At 53.1% G+C, this 27,881-nt stretch overlaps 1 protein-coding gene and 1 long non-coding RNA gene across 2 annotated transcripts; one reads left to right on the top strand and one right to left on the bottom strand.

Annotated features, from left to right (window-relative positions):
• The first annotated feature begins 241 nt into the window (after positions 1-241).
• Positions 242-27,100, top strand: LOC119158129 (heparan sulfate glucosamine 3-O-sulfotransferase 3B1-like). Its single transcript, XM_037409676.1, has 2 exons — positions 242-837; positions 26,165-27,100. The coding sequence occupies exons 1-2, from the start codon at positions 386-388 to the stop codon at positions 26,781-26,783; spliced, it is 1,071 nt and encodes a 356-aa protein (XP_037265573.1). The 5' UTR covers positions 242-385; the 3' UTR covers positions 26,784-27,100.
• LOC119158134 lies at positions 18,907-24,679 on the bottom strand. Its single transcript, XR_005107773.1, has 2 exons — positions 21,328-24,679; positions 18,907-21,030 (listed from the first exon to the last, which is right to left on the bottom strand). It is a non-coding gene; the product is annotated as an uncharacterized LOC119158134 (long non-coding RNA).
• Positions 27,101-27,881: the final 781 nt, after the last annotated feature.

Raw genomic sequence — 27,881 nt, 5'->3', positions numbered from 1 at the left:
GCGCGGACCGGGGTGGGTCGGGGCGCCCCCCCGCGCCCGCTGCCGCCTCCCCAGCCAATGGGCGCGCCCCCTCCCGCCCGCGCCCCGCCCCCGGCAGCCGGTTGGTCGCTCCGCCCGGCTCATTATGCGGCAGAGCGCGGCCGTGATAGGGCGGCGGCTCTGCCCGTCGGCCGGCCCCGCTGCCCGCCCCCGCCCCCGCCGCCGCCGCTGCCTTTGCCTGCGCTGCCGGCGGCGGGAGAGCGGCGCTGGGGCGGGCGGCGGGCGGGCAGCGCCGCGCACACGCGTGCGGGGCCGCGCTGGGGCTCGGGGTGCCCATGCGGCGCCGGGCAGAGCCGAGCCGAGCCGGGCCAGCGCCAGCCATGCATCCCGGCTCGCCCGCGGGCACATGGGGCAGCGCTTGAACCGCTGCCTCGATGTCCCCGTCGCGCTGCCGCCGCTGAGGCGGAGGCTCCTGCTGCTCTTCATCATGCTCTTCCTCTGGCTCTACATGTTCTACTCCTGCGCCGGCTCCTGCGCCGGGCTGGCCGCCCGCGGCTCCCCCGCACCGCCCCGCGCCGCCCCGCCGCTGCCCCAGCTGCTGCCGCCGGCTCCGGGGGCGGCGGGCGACGAGAGCAGCCTGGAGGAGCAGCGGGCAGCGCCCGACGCCGCCAGCCCCATCTCCAGCTTCTTCAACGGCTCCGGCACCAAGCGGCTGCCGCAGGCCATCATCATCGGCGTGAAGAAGGGGGGGACGCGGGCGCTGCTGGAGTTCCTGCGGGTGCACCCCGACGTCCGCGCCGTCGGCGCCGAGCCCCACTTCTTCGATCGCAACTACGAGCGGGGACTCGCCTGGTACAGGTAGCCAGTCGCCCCTCGGGGCTCCGGGGTGTGCGGGGGGGGTCCCCGGCCCGCGGCGGGGGCAGCGCCCGCGGCGGAGTGCGGGCGTTCCGCTAGGTGCAGACCCCGAAAAAGCAACCCCCAAAATTAAAAAAAAATACAAAATAAAACCCAGGAAACCTTCGCGGAACTTGCCTTCCCCGCTAGTGCAAGCGGCGGCTGGGTGTTCGCAGGCTGCACGCTAGCCAGAGCGTATTTAATCTTTAAAGAAAGGTTAAATATTAAATTTAAAAAAAAATAAAAATTAACACTCATTTCGTTGTGCTTCCAGGGCTTTTTGCCCGAGCGGCTGTTTTCCCTCGGGCTCGGGGCGCTGCTGGGGGCCGCCTGGCGGAGCCGCAGCCCCCGGGTGGGCGCTGGGGTGGGCAAGGGCTTCTCCTCCCGCCCCGGGGGGCTTCTCCTCCCGCCGGGGGAAGCAGCCCCGACCGCTCCCGCTCACTCTCCGCTAACTTTCTCCTGCCGCTATAACCCGCTTTACAGCCGATCCGCTGCGCGGGTCCCGGCGCGGCGCTGCGGGGGAGCGCGGGGGGTTGCGGGGGTACCTCCGGACGGGGTGCGGAGCGCTTTAGCTGCGGGAAAAGGCTAAATTGCGGGCTGGCATCCCGCACGGGGGGTGCGGGGCGGCCCCTGCGGCGGGGGAGCCGGTGGGACACGGCGCGCCGGCGCCCACCGCAATTAAGTTCCTTTTCATCCTTTTTATGCTTGAAGTTCCTTTATCGGGAATATTTTGACTCTGCCTTTCTGCTGAGTGCTTACAGGAACGCTGAAGGAGCAGGGATGGAAACTTTGGAGCTAGATGGGAGCTGGGAAGTTCCGAATCTTAACCTTTGTAGTCTCAAAACTCCCACCCTGCGAGCCCGATTAGGTTTATAGTTTGGGTTGGGGTTTTTTTATTTATTATTATTTTTTTTAATGTTGCCATCCCTCAGCAGTTAGTGAAATGAACGCAGGATAAGATCTGGCGAGGGGGGAAGTCGGTTTTGCAACCGCTTTCGTTTTCTGGGATTCTGGAATTTTGGTGGAGGATGCAGCGTGTCGTCCCGTAGTGACCAAGATGAAATCTTTATGAATTGAGTCGGTTTAAAAAAAAAAAAAAATGTATCAGTCTCGCATTTTGAAAGGAGAACTTGCATAGAACAGAGCAGAAGACCTGTCAGGATTTATTAGCAAAATGGTGGTGTACGTGTTGAACTCTGTTTTTAATTAGGCACCTAAATTAGACCATAAAATGGTTGATTAATCTTTTACAAGTAAGAGGTGGAAGGGGAGAAGGAGAGAATAATGCTTACGATTACATTAATCTGTTGTTCCAGATGCAGTGGGTGAAAGTCATTATTTAAAGGATACATGTTATTTTTTAAATTCGGAGAAGCTGGCATCAAAGTTGTATGTAACTTCTTAAAGTTTCACCTTATCAGCTGCTTAATTTTAAGCAGCGCGGGCCCAATCCCTGCAAGCACACTGCTACATGATTGAATGGTGTCCTTGCAAAAAGGGCGTTTTAACTGAAATACAGCAAATCTTCAGGTCTGAGTGGTGACGCTCCCGAGCAGCGAGTGTAAGTGATGCTGGAGGTCTGGAAATCACTGGGGTGTGATTCTCCCAGAGGATCGGAGGCTGGCCGGCTGTGGGATGGGCACCCCGAGCCGCTCGGGGTCGGGGGGGAAGGACTAAATAATGCCAAAGGTATGGAAAAGAGGATGTATTTGTTCAAATAGACAGGCAAGTTGTTGGGTAATTGTGTGTTATTTCCTACCTCCGTTTGAATTAGATGCAGAAGTTTGTTCCTATAATTTTCGACGTTAGAAATCGGACACTGTGTAACTCCAAACTCCCACCGACTGCAGTCAGTCTTGGCTTCTCAGCGCTCCTCAGCAGCATGCTTATTTCTCCAAGCCCTAACAAGGCTTTTCTTTATTATCTTAATGTCCATAAGGAGATGTGTTTGTATCTTCTTGTTAACGGCCCAATAAAATCAGATTAAAAATGCTATAAACCATCCGCGGTGCCAGCCGCTGCGCAGCGAGCTGGGCAAGCCTTGTCTCCGCGTTTCAGATGCTTTTGCACAAATTGACTGAACTTTGGAACTGAGGGAGTTACTGGTGCCCCCAGCACCCCGTCCTTGCGGCTGAAATCCATTTGACTGGCTTTGAGAAGATGAGGAAGCAATTTTTGACCCGCATCTCATTGAAAGTATATTTTATTTGACTGGCTTCTGGCTAAATTTGGTCATATGTGTTAGGGGGTTTTGTTTGTTTAAATTGTTCCTGACATACAGTGAAGTGTTCCATTGTAACTTTTTTTTTTTTCAGATTTCTGAGAGACTGAAGGCATCACAAATTTGCATATTTATCTTGATGAAAGCTTATATTTTGGGGTATTTGTGATTAATCATATTTATATTAACTACTGGTCTCTGTCTAAAGTTTTCATCTGTAGAAAATAACTTTTGAAGGAGGGAATACAAACTTTTTTCTTGTTCCGTTTTCTGCCAAGTGAAATGACTTTTTATTATTATTATTATTATTATTATTATTATTATTTGCTTGTGTGGAAGAGAAACAGCATCAAGTGGTGCTGACCAGTGTTCCTGAAAAGCAGAGGGAAAGGAGAGGGGAAAAAATAAATTGATTTTTCGATAGTGAGATAACTAGAAACCTAATGGAAATAACTTCTGTACGCACATTGCGGGACTTTCCCCCTGGTAATGAATACAGCATGTTAACTGCTTCAAGTGAAAATATGTACCATGACAGAGGAGAAACGGGATCCAGCCACTATTGCAAACTAATTTTAAGTAGCGCCTGGAATTTTTGGATAATAAAGAAGCTTCCTCTTCTCCGCAGTAAGGAGTTGGGCTCCGCAGCCTGGGCTCGCATGTGTCCGGCTGCTGGGACGAGCAGCCTGCCTGGCAGCCCGTGGGGAACTTGTTGTTTCCTTATGGGTTTACTGTGTGGGTTGGGGGGGAAAAGTGTTCCTTGCAAACCTAGGAAAACAGTTGTTGAATTATTTTTTTATTTTTACTTCTTTCGTTCCATGCAACGATGATGCATGTTTAAATACACTAGGGACTTAAAAGCCTGTTGTCCTATAATTAATGTAAGGTAAGAAAAAAAGATCATGTGATTAGCGTTACATGTTTTGGGGTTTTATTTCTTGGGTTTTATTATTATTTTTATTTTTTCTCCTATCGTTTTAGGCCCAGTGGGCTGTAGTATCCAGTCCCTCCTGCTGTGGGCTGAGCATTCCCAGCCCCACATAACATCACGGATTTATATTTTGAGTCTGTAGCCCTCTGCTAGGAAACCTCGTGCCATGGCTGTGCCGCCAGTGGCCCCGCCGCTGCCTCGAGCACCGCAGAGAGGAGACCTCTGCTTCTTTTTCCTTTTTTTTTTTTTTTTTTTTACCCCTCTTTAAAATGCTGGGGCTTCATCTTCCCGCTATTGCCAAGCTGCCTTAATTCATTCTCCGTGCTGAGACTGGGTGGTTTGGGCCAGCAGGATCAGGCCCCATGGTCCAGTGCTGTGCAATGAACACCTTCAAACACGCATTTCTGAGACCCCCCCAGTCACCTCAATAAGCACTGGGGACCTTAATGTGCAAAGCGCTGCTTCACAGCAATTCCTGAATCATGAGAAACTTCCTCATTTTTTTGCTTTTATTTAATTTTTCCCCAGGAGCCTCTTTTTTTTGCCCCAGGGAGTGTGTGGGGGTGTGAGCGGTGTGGTGCTGATGCTTGCAATGAGCCAGGCTGGGAGCAGGGGAGGGACAAGGCAATGATGGTTAAAAGTTCAAGGGTGAGAGTCTTGCTGAACCAAGGGCAGATCTTGAGCAAGGCAGGATTTTGCCACAGTGTTTGGCTGTTCCGTATAATCCCAACTTTCCAGTGGCAGCGAGGGTTTAATACCTGCTGCCTGATTGCCACCGCGCTTCACAGCCTCACCGGCAGCACGCGGGTCCATGCGGAGCTGTCGGCATGGACACAACTAAGGTGCTTGCTCAACTCAACGTGTTGTTTCCGCTGGGTGTCGCAAGGTTCGTTGGCCCCAGGATGTTTGGGAACAGTCTTGATTCTCCCAGCTGGACTTTGGGCATTAATGACTGTATCTGAGCAAAGACCAGTTCCTCCAGCGCGTTCTCGTCAGCTGCGTTGGGTTGTAACGAGCATATCCTAAAGGACAGTTGTGTTCTCTGGGGTGGCTTTGCCAAGCTGCTTTCCTGTCCTAGTTTTCTCCATGAAAAAGAAAGAAAAAATTAAAAATCAGCTACAGACTTTGCACTGCATTGTGCTTAAGCACGCGGGGACTTTTACTGGTCCCCTCGACACATGCACAGGGCTCAGTTCCCCCTTGGCCATTGAAGCAGCTCGCCGTGATGTTGCCTTAGCCGCTGTGCAAAGTCTGGGAGAAAATGGCCCCAAAAAAGAAGGGCTGGGCTGCTATAATCAGTCAGCAAGGCCCTTGTGTTTGCATGGGATCATTCCTTTAGATCTGAGGAGGGTTGAGTTGTTCAAACAGATGGCAAAGATTATTCGTGTTGCTGGGGTTTCAGCGCGCTGCTCTGTTTCAAGCATGTTGCCCGATATGACGCACGTGACAAGTTCTTCCCAGCACGACGCTGGGGGGGGACGACATTGTCTGCCGTGATCGGGTTTCATGGCCTCACCTGTCGAGCTGCTGAACTTTTCAAAGTTGACCATGCATTGGGGCTGACTTATGTGGATGGTGGATCTGCCTGGCTAATCGCGTTAGCGCAGCACCACGCGGCGTGCCGGGGAGCGTTGTGCTCCTTCTTGGCATGAAAATGATGGGAATGAAAACCCATGGGCTCGACTCTGGGTTTGGGGATTTATTTATTTTTTATTTTTTTTTCTTTTCAAGTGGGCCATGGCAGATGTCTGTAACACACACCAAGCTTTGGATACCTCAAGGCGCTTCCAGTGAAGGCTTTGTGTTTAAAAGCATCCAGCAAACCCCAGATGCGGTGGCTATAAAAACTCTACCCAAACCACCAGGTTTTTGAGCTGAGTCTCCTGATTGTGGACTGCTCTTACCATCAGGCCTCGCATGCTAAACGGCTGTTTGCTCGAGCCTGGATTCGGTGCTATTAATCTATCCCAAGTAGGAAGAAGTCTAATTTAGCGATTGCTCAGCATTGAGCGTTCGTCCCTGTTGGTGGTGTCACCATGGGTGATCAATGGGTTCAGGGGGTAATGAATGGGCCAGGGTCATGTGGGATGGGTAACGTATGGGCTCAAAGAACAACAAAGAGCCGGGCGCGTTATTTCAGCGGTGTAATTCGGAGGTCAGGGGCTATCGGCTGCTACCTGTTGTCACCGTGTGGTGTGTGAGGAGGAGCTGGAGGAGAGGCCTCTTCCTCGGTTTGTGAAATGACTCAAGTGCTCTGCTGGGTCCTGACTTGCTGCTGATGACTGTACCAGGGCTTGCCCACGCCGTTGCAATTTCAGGTCTTTCAGCAGCTTGCTGTGTGTTTCTTAATTAGCTCGCCAGAAACACTGTGTGCTTTTTAAAGGAGCTCGGCTCAGCAGCCGGAACCACCAGCAGCCGAGTAAATGGACCTTATCTTGACTTTTTTTAATGGAAACAAGGGCTCCCATGATGAAATGCATTGGTTATCGGCAGGCTTGGAGGGCAGGTGGGGTTAATTCACAGCAGGGGGTTACCGATGGCATAGCTTTGCCATTAGGGAGTTGCTCCTGGACTGGAGGTGGTTGCAGGGTGCCCAGAGACAAGCCAGGAAGGGCATTGCTTCGTGCCACGGGGCAGGTGAGAAGCGGAAGCCAAGGGCAGGAGTGCAGTCCCTCTTGTCTGGAGCATCTCTCCGCCTGGGGATGGTGGACACTGCTCAGATGTGGTGTGCAGTAGACCTCAGTCCTTCATAAAAGTGACAGGAAGGAGACGACCTCTCCTGGTGCCACGTTGGCTTCAAGCATTCCCTGTGGCAGTGTTCTCTTTGTAAGAGCTCTGAAGGCAGAGGAGGAAGATGGACTCTGTGACAGTGACTTTGCACGTGGTGCCCTTGTACTGGGAGGGAGCGAGGGCCATCGCGGGGTGCGGAGGGGTGCGTGGGAAGCTGTGAGTTGGCTCGCTTGGCTGCTGACCTGTGAGACCTCGCGAGTGCTGCTGGCAGAAGACCTCAAGTAAATAATTCAGGATTTTAAATGTCTTCCGTTAAAATACGTGAGCGTGGCACTGCCCTGCCATGTGGTGGGTAGCAGGGAGAGAGAGAGAGAACTTAGGGAAAATCAGTGCCGTGTTCTGCTAAACGCTCTACATCTGCGTTAACTTCTCAGAAATGCCCTGGAAGTAGCTGCTTCAAAATCTGTTTTGTTTTCTCGCTGCAGAAGAAGGATGGAGAAAGAACATCTGTACTGCGGGATGCTGTGACTTAGTGCTGGCTTCAAGGGAGCCATCGCACGTTACGTCAGCAGAGCATCTGACCCAGAAGTTCAGTTGCAGCTGGTCGTGGGTGCAGGGCCACGTGTGGCTAACCCTGCTCTCCGCGTGGCTTTGCATGGCATCACCCGAGGAGCTCGGCTCTGCCAGCCTTTGCTGGGGAGCGGTCCTCCCTTGTCCTTGCCTTCCTGTAAGTCTTGCGCAGCTAAAATGTGTAAGCCCAGAACTGTCATCTGGCCAGTCCTCTGGGCTAGTGCTGCTGGAGGCTTCTGCAAATCTACCCGAGTGGCTGGTTTGTTATAAAAGCGAGCAGTTGTAACCTCTCCCTGGAACTGGCATGGCCTCTCCCCTCGGGTGCGTGTTCCTGGCAGCGCAGCAGGCAGCTCGTCCAGGAGAAGTGAGAATTGCGCATGGGCTTTCACTTTATATGCCGGTGTATAATATTATAGGTGGATGTATATATTTTATACATCCCTTGCTGAAAGTGAATGCAAGGCCAGATCCTGTGTTGCCACAACCACAGTCTGGCAGCACTGAGTGTGGCTGGAGTGAAAATGCCAGTTCTCTCTAAAAAATATGCTTTTCACGTGAGAAGTTGGCTCTGACAAGGAGATGAGTCTTCAGCAGCGTGCTGGTGGCCAGCACCAGACCAGGTGCCCGGACTGGATTTAACGCAGCCCGGAGCCCTGCCTGGGGGAGGGCTTCAGGATCAGGCCCTCGGCGTGTGTCCGTGTGAGTGTGAGTGCAGAACATGTCTCCACAGAAGCCAAAATCCATTACAGCGATTAACTTTGACCAAGTAGATAGGCAACCTTTACATTAAAGCCCCGAGCTTACAGCCAGTCTCGAGCATCACATGCAAACTTGTCTTAAAACCTGAAAGTCCGTGATGTAGAGATGCGCGGCACGTGGAGGTGTAGGAAAACTTTAGAAAACTGCCAGTCAGGTGAAAAGTAGACTGGACTGGCATTGCACTGGGTTAAATGGCATTGGTGGTTTTGATTTGGAGCGGGGTCCATGGGGCTGAGCCGGGCGATGCTGTGGCTCGGCACAGAGGTCTTCCCGTCACTAGGGGGAGGATGAAACCCTGGCGTTTTAGTAATAAAATGCTTTGCTGCTTCATTGAGCCATTAAATATTTGTTTAAAAACTGGCAAGGCCTGCAGCTTTGGCATGCCTTCAGTTTGTTTTTTCTAAAGGTGTATTAGGCTTGGAATGTGAGCAGGAGGTGCTGGAGCAAACAGCAGGTGTCCCAGCCCTTGGGTCCCAGCCGCGGCGGCACACGGTCCTCAGCTGGTTTATGCACGAGGCTGCGAAGGTGGCTGCTAAATGTGGGTGGCGGAGGGACCCCCTGGCTTTCTGTGCCCCGTGGTGGGGTGAAGGTGATGCCTGACGCCAAGATGCTGTGCCACTCTGCTCCAAACCCCCTGCGCTTGCCTCTGGTGCCACCTGTAGTGAATTGTGCCGGATTGGAGCTGGTCCCCCGAGTGCTGTGGCTGCCCCCATATTCCACAATTGGGTTAAGACGGAGGAAGCTCCCAAAGGTCTTGCCCAGGATCAGCGGGGCGGTGGGCTGCGGGGGTGAGTGTAAACACATCCCTGAACATCTGCCCTGGCTTCGCCACAGCTGGACTGAGCAAATTGGGCTGCCGGAGAGCCAACAGCTGGAGCGTTGCCCCTTGGTGAGGAAGGGCTTAGCAAAGTTCATCTCCTTCCTTCTTCCCCAGCGCCGCACACTGAACTTGTTGCAACTTAACACAAAGCTTGTAGTTGTTTTGTTTGGTTTTGTTGTTGGTTGTTCTTTTTTTCTCTTTAATTTCCCTCATGAGCTGGTCTGGTAGCTAATGAGCCTTGGGCTGTCTGCATGGCATTTTGTAAAGCGGAGGGAATCGCTAATAGGGGGTGTTGAACTGCGAAGGAAGCCTTGGGAGAAGATATCAGCCTTGCCAAAGCAGAAGTGGAATAGCCGGTTAGGGTTTCAACCTGGGTTTGCTGCAAGCCGAGAGGGGCTGGGAGCTGCTGTCTGCTCCAAGGCTCCGTAATTACAGGCTGGCGCTGGCCGGACAGCCGGACACGCTGGAGGAGCCGCCTGCCCCACGCCACGGCTCGGCACACACCGGCGCCTTGGCCGCCTGCCCCGGCTGCACCGCGCCTGCTGGCTCCCCCCAGAGACAATTTCAAGGTCACACTGCTAAATGTAGTGTAATAATTAATTAAGCTATATATAAACAGAAAGCTCACGTGGTCCTAAAGCAGATTAAAAGCCCGGGAGTTTCCTCTCGCCTGCCTTCCTCCCCATGGTCGTCTTCCTCAGTTCCTCTGTGGGTGAGCCCGGCAGTTGTCACACGCCCAGCCGTCCCAGCAAGGCTCACCAGTTGGGTTAAGCAGCATCTGAGCCCAAAAGGGATGGGGGCAGAGCAGCACCTGCTCTCATGGATTCCCTGGCTCACCCAGTTCCCCCATCAAACCCAGTCCTCGTGTTGGTGCTGGAGGAAAGGACACGTGCAAAGTCTCTGCCCTCCCGGTGGGGATGGCTTTGCTGTGTCGGTGCCCGATGCTGGGAGCAGCTCCTGGGGTTTGCCTTCAGCAACAGGCACTTCCAGACTCTCTGTGTGGGGTTTGCAGCGTGGAGGTAGGGGAATAAGCTGGGCTGGGTTTCCTGGAATAGCTGCAGCAACTTAGAGTTTGTAATGAGCCTTGAAACTGAACCCAAACAGATGCTTGCCTTGCAGCTCCCGTGGAGTTGAGATTTGTATGGTATCAAAACTGGTGCTTTTTTTTCCTCCCTCTTGCATCTCTCTATCTGAAACTGGTCAAAACTCGCTCATTCCAAGCCCTGAAAGTAAAAATTTAGGGATAATGTTTAGTTCAAACTCTAGGTTATTTTTAAGGTAGCTGCAGAAACACCTCCGGAAAATTAAGAACTGTGTTCTTAATCAAGCATAGGGGATGCGCGCTGTCGAGGCAGTTGGAGAAGGGCACAGCAGCTTTCAGCACTTCCCGATCAGGCTGGGTTTTGCAGGCAGGGCGCGTGCACAAACCCATCAGCAAAGTCTGATTCTTGGCTTTGCACAGTGAAATCCTTGGAAAGCCGAACAGACCCCACAGCCGGCTCCAGGAGCACTGGGGCAGTGAGTGTCGGCACTGCCCACGCTTGCTCCAGAGCCTGCTGCTTCCCGGGCCATCTCCTCCTGCAGGCCAGCTGACCGAGGGCCACCAGCAGGGATGGGCACTGGTGGGGACAGGTGCCCGGGGTCCGTGGGCTCCACACGTCAGGTTGCATTTGGGTAGTGCGGGGTGGCCATGGCTCTCAGAGGCAGAGCTGGCTGCCTCAGTTTCCCAGTGCCAGGCTGTATCCACATCCCGGAGATGGAGGCAGAGGGAAAAGGCTCTGTGAGGATGGAGCCCCCATCAGTTCAGCCTGGGTCGGAGGGGGCAGGGCTGTCTCTTTGGGAACCCAAGGCTGGAGAGATCAAAGGTACGGGTGAGTCAATTACAATTCACATTTGGTTCATCCATATGTTTGGGTATTTGAAAGGCTTCAATAGTAACTCGTTTTATATCTCTTATGCCCATTGATTTGTTAATCTGACACTTGGTTTCATCTGAATAACAATAGCTCTCATTCAGAGTCCTCAGTGTTCAGGGAAAAGTCATTTCACTTGGGTTGTGCTCCAAGGCCTCAGCAGACTGGCCCTCTGTGCTCCTTGTGTAGAAGGGCAGGGGATAATTCAGCTCCATCACCTGCTCTGGAAGCAAGTCAGCTCTTGATGGAAACTGGGTGGGATGCAGAAGGTCGGTGCTGGGTTTTGACACCTGTGACTTTGCTCCATAAGGTCCTCTCTGCTTGCCACTGTAGCGGTGGCCCTGCCGTCCCAGCCGGCGGGGTGTGAGGAGGTGGGCAGGGTTACAAGGACAGACAACCCAAGCAGTCATGGAGAGCCCTCTTAAACACAGCCCGAGTGAGTGTGCTGGACTAGATCGAATCATTGGTATGGCGATGTGCAGTCTCTAATTACGCGAATGCCTTTTTAATTAGAAGCAGTGCTTTGCATCTGTTGTACTTGCAGCAGAGCATCTCCACCAGCTGAGCCTGCTCTTTAAAGAGCTCTTGACTGTATTTTGTTGCCTGTTTATGACCACGTCATGATCCCATGTAATGACTGGGGCAGGAGGGGAGTCTGCAGACAAACCTGCTCCTTCATGTTTTCTAATTGGTGCCTGTCTCCCTTCTGTGCTGGGAGCTTCACTCCTTCCTTCCCAAGGCTGGTTTGGTACCTTCTGCTCTACCCAGAGTCCCACAGCATCGCTGGGGACCCACCATGGGACGCAGTGGCACCACAAACCTGGAGCTGAATTGCCTCAATGGGAATGCTACTTTTTTGTCCTGGAGCTTCTTTTTTTTTTTTTTTTCTGTCTTTGATGTTTGGCATGAGGGGTGAAAAGGATGGGGAGACTCGGGAGGTTCATACTGGCCTGGTTGGAGATGTTGGGGTGAAAAAATCCCATTCTGGACAAATGTGTCTCCCTTGCTGCCCTGGTCTGTTTACTATGGAGCGATCTTAATTTCCAACGCTACTTCTTTACGAGTGTAAATCACAAATCCATTAACAAATGAGTTGAGGTGACAATCCCATTTATGCTAAAATGCATTTAGGGATCAGTACTGAGAGGATCACCAGTGCATTAATTTGCCAGGCCTTTTGTTCCAGCAGGTGGCAAATATAGCTCATCCCAACAGGGGACATGGGACACGCCAACTGGGCCAGCGTCCAGATCACCGGTGGTTTGGGTCATGGTTGGTGCCACCCTTCCCATCATGGGAAGCAGGCAGGAGACTTTCAGAGATCAATTGGGTGGTCAGCTTGGAGTAAAGTCTAAACCAGTTTTAAATTATTGTCCCACTGGATGGGATGCTCAGGGTAACGAGCAGCTAGCTGGTGTGTACAGGGTGTGCTTGGCTGGGCACCTTCCCATGTAGCTGGTCGACCTCTGGTGAGTTTGTTATTCTCCACCGTTGGCTGGCCACTGGGAAGGTGACCTGTGTGCTGACAGTCAGAGGGGGCAGCCCCTTGTCTTTAAGACAGTCAGGAGGAACCTCAGTGCCACACAGTTACAAGGCTGGTTTGGGTGTTGCTGGAGAGGCAGGTGAGTCCTGCAGCTGCTGCAGTTTGGCTGGAGCTCAACCTGTCTTAGGAACATGTATGCGTTATCCAAAAGGGCAGAAAAAAAATTGTAACTTTCTTTCTTCCGTAGTGAAAATGGAAAGCTGGACGCTTTCTGAGCTGTCGTTTCGAAGGCCTCCACTGTTCAGGCGGTGCTGGGTGCTGATGGGATCCCTTTAGGTGCAGAAGGTGGATTCCTGGAGTTCCTACATGGCTTTTTGAAGAGCTGTAGATGTATATCTGTCTCAAGGCTGCCACCCTGAGAGCTCCCTTCCCATGTGCTGCGGAGGAGCTAGCAGGCTCCAGCTGAGCTGTCACGTGGAAGATGCTCCAAGGGCTCTTGATGCCCAGAGGAAAGCGCTGCTGGGTGAATAAAGCTGCTTCCCTGCTCCCCTCCCTGCTTTACTGTGCCTACGATGAGGAAGAGGAGCAGGAGCAGAGCTGTCACATGACTGCTACTGGCACCAGTCCCTTTTGGGGCTCTTAACCCAGCACAGGGGTTTAACCCCCCCTTCGGCATGTCTTGCCCCGATGGCATTTACATGGCCGGGATGCGCCCCCTCGCATGGGTCAGGAACCGAGGGCTGCACGCTGGGGCGTTGCTCGGGGCAGAAAGGGGCTCCGGGGCTTATCGGGAGGCTTTTTCCTCTAATCGCGACTGTAGAGCCCCAGCGCAGGAGGGCTGGGCTTGATTAGGAGAAATGCGTGTCAAGGTGGCAAGCAAAGCCCTCCCAGTGCAAACACGGGGCTGCTGGTGCGGGCGTGTAACAAAGGGCGGCGTTATCAGCGTGACTGTCACCTGCCTGTGCAGGCACACAGAGCAGGGCATTAACTTCTGTGCTGGGGGAGAGCACAAAAGACCTCTCAGCAGGGCTGTGATTTATGAACGCGGCAAAAGGGGAACGTTGTCCTGCCCGTATCTCGCCAGGGTGGTTTTGTTCGGTGGCTGTTGGCTTGTGCAATGTTTGTTTAGTTTGGGGGTGGCTCTTTGGTTTATTGGTGGTTTTGTTGGGTGGTTTTTTTTCCTTCCTTCTAGCAAAATTGGAGCAGGTGAAATGCAGTGGCTTGGCCTTGCCCCTGGGGAGAGGGGCGGTGTGGGAAGGGGTGCTGAAGCTCATCGCTTTGTAGTCCTGTCCTGGGTGGAAAATTTTTAGGTGTTTCTGAGCGTTCAGCCTCTGTGTGCCAGGATCAGCCGCCTGCATCCAGCTGCTTTCGGTGGCGAGAGCGGCTGCTGCGATGGTCCCCGCATGCTCGCTGAACTAGAAGGTTAATTTATAAGTATGTGCCATGGAATTCCGTATCCATATGAACCCTGTGGACCCCCACACTAGAGTGGACCCAACCAGGGGCTGCTTCTCTTGAGCTAACCCCTTTTTTGGGAAGCGACTTGCTCTTGCAGCATGGCTATGGAAGCACTGCAGTGGTGCGTGGCGGCCGTGCGGCTGACTAGCAGGTACGTGAAGGGACCATCTCCCCCTGCATTAGATGCACAAGACATGCCCTTCGGGTCCAAACCAAGATGTACTCTGCTTGCTGGGCTCCCCACCACCGGCGTACGGCGTAACAGGTCCCTGGAGAGGGGCCTTGAAGAGCAGGTACTGTGGGGATGAGGCTGATGAGATAAACTCCTATGGGCTACCTGGGTTTGGAATGCCACCGGAGGTCCTAGCCGGGGGCAGGAGTCTCAGGGTGCTCCGAAATGACAAGTGATGGGTAGCAGGGTGTCTGTCCTGTGCTAGGGGCAGGGTCGAGCCCCACGACGCATCCCTTCAGGGGAGCCAGGAGGATGCTGCGCTCCATGTGTGGTGATGGGCGGTTCGGCTCTTGGATGAGTCATGATGCCACTTGGTTTCAGCATCTAATTCTTGAAACACCTGGTGCTTCTGGGACACCAGCTGAAAGCCAGCAAGCTGTGTGCAGTCTGCAGTGCTGGCCCTGTGCGCCTCCGTGCCTGCTTCTGCCTCCCTAAACCACAGATCCCAACATCCAGGGGGTTTAACCTGATGGAGGTTGCACCCTTTGCTGCAAGGAAGCATTTTCCCAAGACCTTTGTGGAGGTGAAGTGTTGAAAAGATGGGTGAGTAGCAGTGCCTGTGGGGGTTTAACACCTTTGAGAGGATTAGTGCCGTTGCTACAAATTAAGAGAGCAAATGGGTGGGTGTGGGAGCAGTCAGTCCGGGGCTATGGGCGCTGTGCGGGGCTGGCAGGTGCGTCGCTGCTGGTGCTGCCTGATGCTCCTGCCTCATGGATGGTCGTGGCTGAGCCTTGATGCAGGGAAGGGGTGAGAGGGATGAGCCTTGGGAAGAGGCTGTGGTGCGAGCAGTGGGCACCGGTGCTGCTTGGCCGTGGCCGAGCTGCTGCTGCGTGGTGGGAGAGCTGGTGGCCGGTGGTGGGCTTTGCGGTGGGAGCAGCCACCGCCTTCTGGAGCTGAAACCAGACCCTTGAGATCAGGGTATATGGAGCTGGTGAAGCCAAGTGACAGCTGTGTTGGCCCCATGTCCTCTGCTGCAAGAGCCATTTCTGTCACCTGGATACCATGGATGTGTTTTGGAAGCCCCACCAGCTGTGATTTCTTTACCTGTTTTTTTAAGCCTCTTCCAAACCAGGCTTCCTTTACTTAAGCCTACTCTGAGCTAGCAAAGAGATGCATTTTGGGGTTTGCCTTTTTTCTTCCTTTCCACAGATAAACTGATAACTCCAGACCTTGACTCTCTTGCTTTGCCTTATTTTCTGGATGGGGACATGACTTTTGTGCTTGCAGGTGCTGAGCCAGTGCAAGCTCAGCAGACACTAGTTCCAGCTTCCCGCGAAAGGCAGGATCAGTGCTACCCAAATAAATCTGAGTTCAAGAAGTAACATCTGTGGTACAAGGTTGTGTTAAACCAGCAGCCTCTCCAAGAGGTTCCAAGAGCAGAGCTTGGTCTTGCAATGAACCCGTAAGTGGATCTACCAAATCTTTGCATAGCAGGAGCTTAGTACACATAATGTTAACTCAAGGCTATAAATTTTTGAGGGATGAGAAACGGCTGGTTTTTCTGGTTGCGATAGAGTAAGAGGCAGAGGGAGTCCAGAGAATTTATTTTTCCCCAGGAGTGAGTTGTGAGCACTGAAATCTCTGCAGATGCCTAAAATTCTTCCTCTTTCCGCCCTTTCAGGCTGATGTCTGTTTAATTTATAGAGAAAAATGTTTCTACTGCTTTTCAATAAACTCTTGGATACTGGGAGAGTAATCATAGCTTGTTCCAGACCCGCACCAGTGCAGCTCTGGAGTAGCTGCTGACTTAGGTCCGTGCCAGGGTGAGCAGAGCCGGACTACCTGCTGCTGGTGGAGGATGTGAGGCTTTATACTGGGGGCCTTCAGGTGCCAGAGGAGAGGGAAGGAGATTACACTGGTGCAAATGGGGCACTCCTGCTGGGATAAATTCCAGTTAAACACTCCAGCGGGGTGTACTAAGAGGCGACACGGCACAGGAGTAAAATACACGGTTTGGCAGAGACAGCTGGCCCTGCGATCTGCTGGAGAGAAGTCTTTAGTCCCAGTTTGCCAGTTAGCTCAGTCATGTTTCCTGCTGGGTTTAGGGTTTCCCCCCCCCCCCCTTAAATCATGAGTTTCACAGAACTGCCTCTTCCCTGCTCTGCTTTTAAACAAAACCAGTCTTTTTTTCCTTCTGGGGGGAGCGGGGGGGGAATGGAGACAGATTAGAGTAATCTCACATGACTTGACCAGTGGGCAGTGAAGTCCGGTGATGCTGGGTGATATTCTGAAGAACTCACCCATAAACAGCAATTACCTTTTAATCGCGGCGCTGCTGCCGGCCCCCGCGCCTGCCAGGAACAGCACCGTGTGCTCTTTGTCGGCCGGAGCGACACCGGGGGCACCCACAGCCATGAAAGGGAGCCGGGGGTGACCGGGAGGAATAAGATGCTCGTTTCAGCCCCACCCCCTTACTGCGCTCAAAAGCTCTTATTTTCAGAGCAAAGCACTATTGAAGCATCCGGACAATGGAGACCAAATCCTTCTGGGGGAGGGGAGGTGCTGGCAATTGCATCTTTTGTTGCTTTTACTTCTTTACTTGCCTATGGCCTCCCCCACCCCTCCAAGAAATCCGCATAGATGCTCGCTAGATTATAATGCAATCACTTTCTTGGGACCTTGCTAATAGGATTATAATTATTACTGGAGATGAACTGGAGTGAATAGAATATTTACCACTTCATCTTAAATTATTGTAAATCCCTCCAAAGCAGCTCTTTGATATGTAGAGTGCTGCCCCCCCCCCCCCCCCCCCCCCCGTGAAGATAATTATTTAGTGGAAGTTCAGAGCTCTTTTAAGTGTGATGGGGAACAGAAAGAGGCTTCGGTGTTTACATAAAGAGGAGGACCTATATAATGAACTGGGGAAGCTGATGGGTATCTTGCCTGGCTCCAGCAGAGGAGAGGGGAAGGTTCTCGCTGAGCAGTTGTAACACCTCAGGCTGTGGCGGGGGGAAGAGGGGAGGAAATAATTGGAAATTTGGCCCTTCCTAGTCCAAAGGCAGTCCCACATCTCCGCAGCTCATGTTCCATCGGTGCATGAGTCCACCTGGTGACAGTGGCAATGTTTGTTGCGTAGGGCTGGAGAAGCTTCTGTTTGAGGAATGATCGAGTAGGCTGTGAGACCTCAGCCTGGCAAAGAGATGTCTTGGGGGAAGATATGGTACTCCACAAAGTCAGAGCTAGGCTGGAGAGAGAGGCAGGGACGGACTGGTGTGACGGTGCAAGGACTGGGGCTATGGCATGGCCGGGAGCTGGTGCACAGTGAGCAAAGCAAGCAGCCAGGGTGGGCTGTGCACTTGAGGGGTCTGCGTGGGTCCAGAAGGAACCTGGACAAGGGGTTGGAAGAGAGATGGATTGATGGACAAACTGCATCAGGCCCAGGAAAGCCCCTGACCTGAGTTTGGATGGAGGCTGGGAGAGAGGGGTGGGATGGGCATGCCCTGGTCCTCCTGTGGCCAGCGCTGGAGACCCCTGGGCCACAGGAGCTCTGGCCTGAAGGAGAGGGCTGCACCCAGTGGGCGCCTCCACATGTGCACCCACAAGCGGGGTGCATTTCTCCTGAGGTTTCAGGCTGGTGCTGTCCCCTCAAGCCCTTCCTCCCAAAGGCTGCCGGCCTGGAGCATCAGGGGTAGGAAGGGGGATTGCTCCGGCCAGCCGCCTCCAAGACCGACTTCATGCCTTTGCATCCATTGCCAAGGGCGGGCACGTCCCAGGAGTGACGGCTGCGTCACCCATCAGTCTGAAAGGAGTCTGTGTGGCTCTTTGGCCTCTTGTGCTCTCTCGTGAAAGCACAGACCCTGTCCCTGTGCAGACAAGGCTCCCAGCAGGTGTTTCTGTGGCTCTGAGTTACTCCTTCCCTATGGGCTGCATCTATATGGCGCACCATATATGGCACTTAGCTATATGAGGCAGCAGCCCTGCGAGAAGTAACATGTCTTTACCTTGGTTATGAGTCTGTGCTTCCAACTGAGCCACTTAATCCCATGAGGTGGGGGAGTTTCGGGGCGGGGGTGGGTTACGGCTGGGCTGGGTGGGAGGCAGCCTTGTGGCAGAGGCTGGTTCAGCTCGTCACACCCATTGCTGTTCCCAGAGGCCCAAACCCTCCAGGTTTTGTGCCTGGATAAGCCCTGCTCTGTCCGGGTCTGGTGCTTGGATGACGCTGCAAACTGCTCAGTGCTGCGGCCGTGCAAAGCGCCCCATGTCCCTCGTCTGCGGCGTGGGGAGGGTCAAACCCCCGTGGTGGCTCCCAGGTCTGATTTGAGTGCAGTGACTTTGGGGGAGGTGGATCAAGTCTTTTATAAAAAAAAAAAAACCCACACCCAGCCCCCCTCCAAAAAAAACCCAACCCCCGTGACTGCAGCAGCACACCGTCCCCCCCTCAAGGCGCTGCTTGCTTTGATTTGCTGGGACCGTTTGGCGTGACCTGGCTCTGCCCACGTGGAGTGGGGACGAAAGGACCATCTGCCGATGCCCCACGTCTCCCCGCTCTCCCCAGCCTTTGATGGGGTTTTTTATCCGCATCAAAGGAATTTAGATCAGACTCCACAGCCAGGCCAGAGCCTGTTCCTGTGGGGTATGTGGTGATGCCACCCCTGACCACCAGCCCTGGTGCAGCCCTGGAGCAGCTTCATGATGGGGAGCCTTTGCACACCGTTACCCTCCTCTCCTTTTCATCCCCAAACTCCCCAGCAGGTGAAGGGTGCCTGGCAGATTTGGGGGCAGAGAGCAAGGAGAGTGAGAAAAACATTAATTTCAGGCCCACATATTTTCCCCCCCTTTCCCTCCTCCTTTACCTACCCCTTCCTCACCCCCAAAGTTCATTAATTCCCATCATCTGGTTTGTGTAAACGTCGTGGCGAGTGTTTGACGGAGCTGGATAGGGTTACACCCGTTTCAAAAAAGGCTGAGGCTAGTTCCCAGCCGTTCCCTTTTATTGTTGTATAATTTGCCAACCCAAACAACGAGCTCCTGCTCGAGACAAAGGCGCACATGTTGCCCTTACCACTGGTCATAAAAAGAGGAGAGGCTGCGTGCTACTGTACAGGTCCTCGGTGCAAAGGCAGCCCGAGCCGGGGAAGATTTTGGTAAGAAAAATGGGATGTATCAAATAATAACCCAGCAAGTGCTCCCACCCCAAAAGAGGAATTTGCTATTGCTTCTCTCTCCGTTTCTTCCTCCTCCTCCATCTTCATCCTTCCCTTGTCCGGAGCTGCTGCCACCAGAAAGCAGAGTCAGAGCCAAGTGGGCAATTCTGAAGCCAGTTGACCTTGATGCTGGTGGCAGGCTCCGGGATGTAATTAAAACGCTTTATTACTTTAACAGTCTTTCCCTGGGCTTGTCAGGTTCTTGCTTTTAAGGAGTGTTTCTGGGATGTGATGGTTTGTGATCAGCCCTGCAGTGAGGAGGGCCAGGTGGGTCCAGTGTGGTGGCCTCAGGAGCTGAGCTGGTGATGCTGGTGGTGCTGTGGGTTTTTGCTTCCCAGAACATGACAGGTCTCTTGCTCACTGTCAGGTGCCAGTACAGCGCTACAAGCGTGTGGTTTTAGTCCAGCCCTTGGCTGCTCTGACCACCACTGTATATTTTTCCTGCTTACTGACAGCAACATGCTGCTTTGGAGACTGGGAACAACTGGGTATTGCCTTGGCAGAGCGGCTGGGCTGGAAGGCAAAGCTGCCACCCCCATCCTTTCCTGGGTGCCTACAACTCTTTTTCACGATACTAGATTTAGCTCACTTGGCTTAAATTTGTTTATTAGGATGGGGGAGGAGAGGAAAAGGCAGAGAAGCAGGGGGATTTAGAATGAGAACTGCAGTGCAGGGCGGGAGTGGCAGTAAAGCCCTCCTCAGAAGCATGTTTGATGTCAGGCAGCGGATGGGCTGACTGCGGTTTGAAACAAGCCCTTTGGCTTTAGTGGGATCCTGGCTGGAGCAAAGCCGAGTGGGAGCATGTTGGGATGGGGACAGGGGACCAAACTGCCCCTGGGGACAGGGACAGGAGACGATGCAGCAGGCGGGAGAACATCAGTGTGGGAGGGGATGAGGTTCAACCTGCCTCATTTTCTGCACGTGTTTCCTCTGAAGCTTTTCTTGTTTGCTTTCCAACCTGCAAATTAGAAAAGCAGCAAAAGTTATAACAAATTCATGATGTACACCAAACTGTACTATGTTCCCAGTCATGCTGCCTGGGCTTGTTGTCACCTCGGGTTTTCAAACCCTGTCATGGCTCTGGAGGCTAAAATTCTGTGTCCTCCCAGGGTGGGAGAAGAGCTTTTGTGTCTACCTTTTCCATTTCTTCACCATAAGCTTTCAATCTACTCTGTGCGGTTTCTTACACAGCCTTCTGGGAGGATTTGGGGGCTTTTTCCCCAGAAACAGTCAGATTGCTGAAATTTGGTTTTATGGGAAGAAATCACTTTTTGTCTTCTTGAAACACCAGTCAGGAATTTAGGTAGGAACTGACCAGAAGTAGGTTGGATGCTCTGCATGTGCACCACCAGGCTGCAAAGCAAATGGTTCTGGATTACAGGCCTGAATGTGGCTGATCTCCAAAATAGTTTGACTTGCTTTTTCTCCCCTTTTCCCTATTTTCCTTTTTCTTAGGGAACAGCTGTAGGGGGAAAGTCTAGAAATTCTGCACCAAAGGCGGTTCTTGCTGTGTCTTCCGGCAGAGCTGCCATGGGGACTGTTGTGAGCATCTCGTAGCTGCATCCAGATGCTACAGAGTTTTATCTTGACTGTAACAATGCTTCTCTTGCTTTTACAATACTCTCTGCACAGCTGTCTGTCTCCTCTAGGAGAGTTTTGTCATCCTTTTAGAGGGAAACTGAGGCAGCTCAGAGGACTGAGCAAGAAGGGTGGTCTGGAGCGGAGGGGGTTGAGATGGGAGGGTACCATCGCTGCGGCACGGCGCACCCCGATTCTAACACTTACCAGAGGGACTTCGTTTCTTGAGCATGCTGGAGTGGGGGGAGCATCTCCAAAAGTGATGCTGGGTGGCTCCGGGAGCTGGGTAGGAATATATCCAGCACAAAACCCACCCTAGGAAGGAAAACTCATCATCCGCTCAGCCCCGGGACTCCTGTTTGGCAGCAGGAGCACCTGGGCGTGCCGGGTCTCGGCTGGGCAGCCTGACTGTGACCCCCGTGCGGGCAGGCAGCTGGGGATGGGCGTCTCTGCAGCCCCCCAGGCTGAGCCCCGCCGCGGGGCTTCAGGCTCCGGCAGACCCCGCAGGGGTTTATCCCAGCAGGTGCTCACGGGTGGCAGGAGGTGCATGAGGGGACCAACAGACGTCCCTGGGGATAAAATCAGTAACGATTGCGCGTCGATCTGCCCTACCTGTGGCGAACAAGGCAGCAACAGGTTGCAGGGGTCCCCTCGCCCCCCCGGCCCCTTGCCGTTCCTCCTTGAGAAGTGGCAGCAGATTAGCCCGGAGCCCCTCTGCGCAGACAAAAGCTGCCACAAAGGGCATTAGGCTTCAGGATTGGATTACCATTTGGCCACCTGTCATCCCCACTTTGTAAATTTATCTCGCTCTGGGTCCGGTTTTCACATTGGAGAAGTTTGCGCTTAAAAAAATATACAAAGTCTGCCTCTCCGAGCAGCAGCCTGGTGGGGTTCGCTTTAGCATCCCTTCTTATTCCAGGCTTCAGGGCTGCGTGGGGCTGGGGATTAGGGCTGTTTGAATAAAGAGAGCCTTTATTACATTAGTCTAAGTGGTTAATAGGTAAAGTAGGCCAATCCATCTTTAGACTAAGCCTATCACTTCGCCTACGAAGGGTGCAGGCTTCACTGAGGAAATATTCATTAAAGGAAAAGCTTTTCCCCTGTCCCTCTTGACATGTTAATAGCTCAGGGTTAGGGGCTCTGCTCTCCCTGCCTGCGGAAAATTCATAGCTGTGCTCACTGTGCTCACGCAGCAGCTCGCTCCTCTCGCTGGGACCCCTGATGCTGCCGGCAGCTCTGCCGAAGTCAGCAGAGCCGCGCTGAGCCCTGCCAGGCTCGGCGGGGAGCGAAGGATGCCAGGAGTCTGTGGCGCTCCTCATCCTCGCCTTCCTCTTCCGTGCTCCCGAAGCAGGTGCCTCGTCCCTTCCCAAGCAGGGATGCAGGGAGCGGGTTCGAATGGCAGGTAGAGGCAGTGCTTCAGTGGTGGGACTCTCTGCTGTGGGATGTTCTCAAGGCCAAAAGTATTTGTGGGTTTGAAAGGATTAGACAGTTCGTAGCCACTATGAAATGGGAAGATTTGGATGCAGATGCTGGCTCCAGAGGTCTTTGAACTCCAGGTTGCCAGAAGGCAGGAGGATAACAAGGCAGGAGGGACTGCTTGCCAAGCTTTTCATACTATCTTTATTTTCCACTACAGTATCTGCTACAGCCCTTAGTGGTGTCTCCATCAAGCCCGCCTCGACTGGTGCAGCAGCTTTTGTCCAAGGGCTCAGTGGAGCTCCCCGTTTCCCACAGCCTGACTCCCTTTGTCATCTCCCTTTCCTCTCCCGTACAGGCAGCAGCAGTAGCTGCACCTCGGCCGTCCTTACCTTGCACCAGGCAGCGCTGGCAGCAGCTGCCCAGGTCTCCAACGTGCCTGTGAAGCCTCTGTGGCAACGGGGGACCCCACAACTGCCAGGAGCTGCCCCAGGGCTGACCTGTGCGTGCACCATTGAGCTGAACATGGGTTTCTGCTGAAGCCCAACTCCTTTTCCCCAAGGGGTTTGCGTCCTGCCAGGGCACCGTGGTGACAGCTCTCCTGACCATTATGGCTCCTCTTTCCCCTTCCCTCTGCCATGGCTGTCATTCAGTGCAGCCCTGGCTGTCTTGGAGCCCCAGGGGCAGATGTTTTCTGAGCTGGAGTCTGCTCCTGCTTCTACCACCACGTATGTCCAGCATGTTGTGTTGGAGCTGCAGTGCTATACGTGGGCCAAGTTGCCCTTCTCCAGTTGCGGTTTGAGTGGGAACAAACGGTTCTTGGTGACTTTTCCACCAATGTGAGTTCAGACCAGCCAACTTACCAGTTCCTCCTCTCCCTGAGGCTCTGTTGTCTCGGCTGCCAGCATGACGGATGGTGCCTCAGTGGGAGATTATGGAAACCATGGGAAAGCTCCTCACAACTGGCAGGCCCATGCAATAAAACTTCGCTTTCCTGGATGTGATGCTTTCAGAGGTTCAAACCACATCCATGGGCCACAACATTTGGCTTCGCTTGCTGCTGTTTAGCTTTTATGCAGCCACTTTGCAAACAAGGCAGCGTCTGAGACAGTCTTGAGGATCGTAGTTTTGGGCAATGCCCGTCACCTGTCTGGGTACAACAAAGGAAGAGAATGCCAGAGCTAGGGCCTGAAGGCTGGGATTTGTGGGTTCAGTTCTCGTTCTTGGGTTGACGGCTCCATTTCTCTCCATTCTCACAGTCCACCTGAGCCTGTGCTGACGGGCCAGAGGGCAGTAGCAGGGTCAGTGTGCCTCATCTTGCTTCGTCTTGCTGTGATAGGTCACCAGCAAGATGTGCTACAAATGCCAGGGATTTGTGTCCTCTCTAAAAATAGCAATTTTGGGAGATCTAGATGTGCACAGAACTGAGTGCTCTCAGCTCAGTTGGATGTTGGATGTCCTCAGCTGCGAAAGACCTGTGGGTTCTGCAAAAGGACTGACATCAGGCCGGTGGATGCCTCTTAGATGAAGAATTGCTCCTTACTTTCTTCTTCTTATATGGTGCACTCCTCCGTGTTTGTCGAAACGCTAATTAGGAGCCTGTGTTTTCCAACCAGATCAACTGACTCAGCACCTCCACCCCCGGCAATTTCCTCCTGTTTCACAGCCCAGCCCTACCCAATGCCTGTCTTGTGCAAGGAGGAAAAAATAAGCCTTGCGTCATTCCCAGGAGACCGATAAATACTGACTGTAGTAGTCCTGGAGGAGAAGTGGGTCTCAAGGTGCAGGGCCCTGTGCAGCAAGCAATCTGATGGAGCTGGGTTGAAGCCAAAGGGCTCCAGAGCAGCACAGCCATCCTGAGCACGTCTTGGGCAGCAGCCTCCTCTCCAGGCAGGTCCCAGGCCATTAAAGACTTCATGGGTTGAAACCAACCTCTTAAATCAAGCTGGAAGGCAGTTGGTGGCCAGCGCAGGATGTAGAACTCGGGTTTAATGTGGCCATAAAAAGAGACACCACTTAATAAGTAGACTGTCGAAATCCACATCAGCCCACGATAGATTTAAGACTTGCTCTCTGGGCGTTATTGACTGGCTCATTCTGTGACGGCATTACGGGTTTGTGGAGTTGGCCAGAAAGGCACAGAATTAGTCAGAGTTTTATTTTGGTTAATGTTTTTTGGCAAACGCTGGCTCCTGACTTCCAGAAGCTCTCACGTCCCAGGTGCCTGGTAGACCAGCGTGATTTTTATCTGCATATGAAACTCCACTTGCCTTGAAATCGCAGCCTTTAGGGGTTGCCACCACCCTTGGGCATGGCTGGAGCTTTCCACAAGCTGACACCCCCTCCCTGCACAGTCCAGCTTCTCCCAGTGACCCGTGCAGATCTGGTGGGGGGACCATCTCCCACCATGGATGGCTGGAGAAGGGGCTTTCTGGGCAGCCCCTGAACACACCTTGCCTGGGGGGTGGAAGTATGGTCGTTGGGTGTCCCTCGCCAGTAAACACGTGGCATAGAGTTAATGCCAGAAGCTGATGAAGTAAAATACCAGGTACAGTGTGAGCTAAATAGTATTTATGTGTTGCATAAATAGCTACCGACCCACTTTCATACGCGTGTGATAGTTTTTGATTCAATCAGACCTCTCATTCCTGGTTTTCCTATTACTTGGCCTCAGAACGGATGGGTCAATTTTTTTGCCTTGGCTTCTTAATCAGGGTAACCATTGGCTTTAGCACAAATTAACAGTGACTTTTTTAATTGCAAGAGCCTGTGGTGATCTTTGCTGTAGAAGCATAAAAGCAGTAAGGGAGGAGATGGCCGTCGGGGAATGAACAGCCTCTGTGTGCAGTGTCGTACGTCGGAGGGGAGTGCCACTTGAGGCTCGCAGATCGCACACTGCCTGAGTAGTTCTCTGTGCTGGGTGGATTCTTTGAAAACTTAATCAAGTTTTATAGCTTTAATTTTGTGGCTGACTCCCCTTTTGCCTTTTTTTTTTTTTTTTTAACTGTCTTGCAACCCAGAGCAAATGAGTCCCATTGGGTTGTAAAGGGAAAGAACTGGCAAATGGTCTAAAATATTTCGGCTTGCCTAGTGAGTGATAGGAAAAAATTACTCTTCCTGCTGCGTGCTGCTTCCATCATTTCTGTAAGCTCTCTATTTTTCCCTGCATGGTTAATTAGAAATCGCCAGGGAGTAAGGCGGAATTGCTGAAGGCTTTAGGTTTCGAGGGGGTGTTGTGTTGTGAGGGTACCATGAGCTGAGCTTGTGTTCTCTGTGGTCGTAGCCTGTATCCTGGCTGACCTGCTGCAGGCTGTGTGGCAGTGGAGGGGAGAGGTTCTCCTGGCTGGGTGCGATGTGCTGGAGGTGCCAGCAGCAGCTCTTGATGCTCCTTCTAGTGCATGTTAGGGAACCAGTCTGCACAGCGATAGGGAACAGTAAAGCAGTGGGTGAAGCTTGGTGCGAGAGTACCGGTGCGGTTGGGTGAGAATCTGCTGTTGGTAAGCCAGGGACAAATTGCACCCTCTTGCCTGAATTGGGAAAAGTGTTGTGTCTGGGATGCTAAGGATGCCCAGACAAGGTGGATGTGCTCCAGTGAGCTCCTACTTCTCTGCTACACCATTCCTGGGGGGAAAATGAGCTCTGGGTTGGGGCTGAGGGCTCTCTGCTGTTGACCTCAGCCAGGAGAGCTGTGTGGTGCAGCTCAGGACTCATCCTGACCAGTCTGGAGCTGGTGTGGTACATGTAGCCATGCTCCAGGTGCAGAGTGTAGCCCAGCTAATCCACTCATGGATAACTGGGAGATTACTCAGCTGGATTTCTAATACAGTGGCTTTTAATAATAATCCCCCCCTAATCCCTAAATCAATGGAAAATGGATTTATCTGTACGAGCTAAATGGCCTGTGTAGGCATTTTAGGGAGAAGAATTCTTGTGTATCTATGTGTGAACATATGTGTGTGCGTGTATATATGCACATGCATATTTTTGTTCCCATTACCTGCCGTTCTGACCCATGTCTGTGCTTTGCTGGCAGGGACCTCATGCCCAGGACCCTGGAGGGGCAGATCACCATGGAGAAGACCCCCAGCTACTTCGTCACCAAGGAGGCCCCTGCCCGCATCTCCTCCATGTCCAAGGGCACGAAGCTCATCGTGGTGGTGCGGGACCCCGTGACCAGAGCCATCTCGGACTACACCCAGACGCTCTCCAAGAAGCCCGACATCCCCACCTTTGAGAGCCTGACCTTCAAAAACAGGACTACGGGCCTGATCGACACCTCGTGGAGCGCCATCCAGATTGGCATCTACGCCAAGCACCTGGAGAACTGGCTCCTCTACTTCCCCATCGGGCAGATCCTCTTCGTCAGTGGGGAGAGGCTGATCAGCGACCCCGCGGGGGAGCTGGGCAGGGTCCAGGACTTTCTGGGCCTCAAGAGGATCATCACCGACAAACACTTCTACTTCAACAAAACCAAGGGGTTCCCGTGCCTGAAGAAGGCGGAGGGCAGCAGCAAGCCCCACTGCCTGGGGAAGACGAAAGGCAGGACCCACCCCGACATAGACCAGGAGGTGGTGCAGAGACTGCGGGACTTCTACCGGCCCTTCAACATGAAGTTCTACCAGATGACGGGGCAGGACTTCGGCTGGGACTGAGCCTGGCGTGAGAAAGTCCCCTGTAATTACTTGCCCAGCACGGTTTGCGTATATAAAGAGATATATATGTATGTAAAATGTACAGAAATCTATTTTATAATAATTTATTTTTAATTCCTAAGCAATTAATTCACTAAGCTGCCTAACCGCACTGGCTAGAACGGTAGCCCGTAACCTGTTTAACATTCCACAGTGTTTAATTCTAATATGTCTTTCCTGTTTGTTTTTTTTCCCTCCCTTCTGTTTTCTCCTCTTTTTGGTTTGGTTTGTAACAGACGGTGCTTCCATTTTTCCTAAACAAAATTTGTATTTAAAAAAAGCAAAAAAAGTGAGGGTGGCAGGGGAGGGGCAGGGGGGGAGGGAAAGCATAAATTTATTTTTGTTACGGGTATCTGGCCTTTATAAACACTTGCTTTCCCTATTCCGGTGTCCCAGTCTCTGCTCCGGTGTTGTGCTCCCTTGTCCCACAGCTTCCCAGTTGGTCCCGTGGCCACGGCGGGGTTTCTTTGGGGTGGGTGGGAGGGAGGCTGGGCATCTCCCTGCGACCTGCATCCTTCTGCTGAGCAGCAGCGTGTTTTACTGGTGTCCGTAAAGCGCAGGGAACCCCAAGCCACACAGCTCCGGCTCCGCAGCCCGGGTCTCTGCCGGGAGGGCAACGAGCTCTTTTTCCCGTGGAGAAGCCGCCGAGCCTGTTGCATGGGCAGAGCTGTCTCCCCAGTATGATTTTCCTTCTTGCCTCTTGTGAAGGAGGCTCTTTCCCACGAGCCCTCTATGCATTTTAAATCTTTGCCACAGGACAAATATAAAAACACACGTGTCTGTATGTGACACGCCGGGTGCTGGTCTGAATGACTGGCAAGACGCCTCTGGCTGGGCGCTGCTGGGAGGTGGCTGCGCCTGCAGTGTGAGGAGCAGCGTCCACACACCAAAGAGGCTGGCAGAGCCACGGAGCCGCGGGAAAACCCCAGGTCTGTGCTTGGTGCCATCCCCAGCATGGAGGGTGTCCCAGGACACGGCACAGGCAGCGCTGCCTCCACCCCCACAGCCGCCAGAGCAGCTCCCGGTATGACACTGGGGAGCATCGACCTTGGCTCTCTT

The sequence above is a fragment of the Falco rusticolus genome, chromosome 1 (genome assembly GCF_015220075.1).
Source record: "Falco rusticolus isolate bFalRus1 chromosome 1, bFalRus1.pri, whole genome shotgun sequence".
Taxonomy (NCBI): Eukaryota; Metazoa; Chordata; class Aves; order Falconiformes; family Falconidae; genus Falco; species Falco rusticolus.
Note: the sequence above shows the minus strand (reverse complement) of the source record. Positions and strands in the feature narration are given on the sequence as shown.

What these genes read in the sequence shown, in the direction of transcription:
- LOC119158129 (XM_037409676.1), top strand. Translation starts at nt 386, where the DNA reads ATGGGGCAGCGCTTGAACCGCTGCCTCGATGTCCCCGTCGCGCTGCCG. An exon ending in CGGGGACTCGCCTGGTACAG is followed by an intron (nt 838 to 26,164) that starts GTAGCCAGTCGC and finishes CTTTGCTGGCAG; the next exon opens with GGACCTCATGCCCAGGACCC.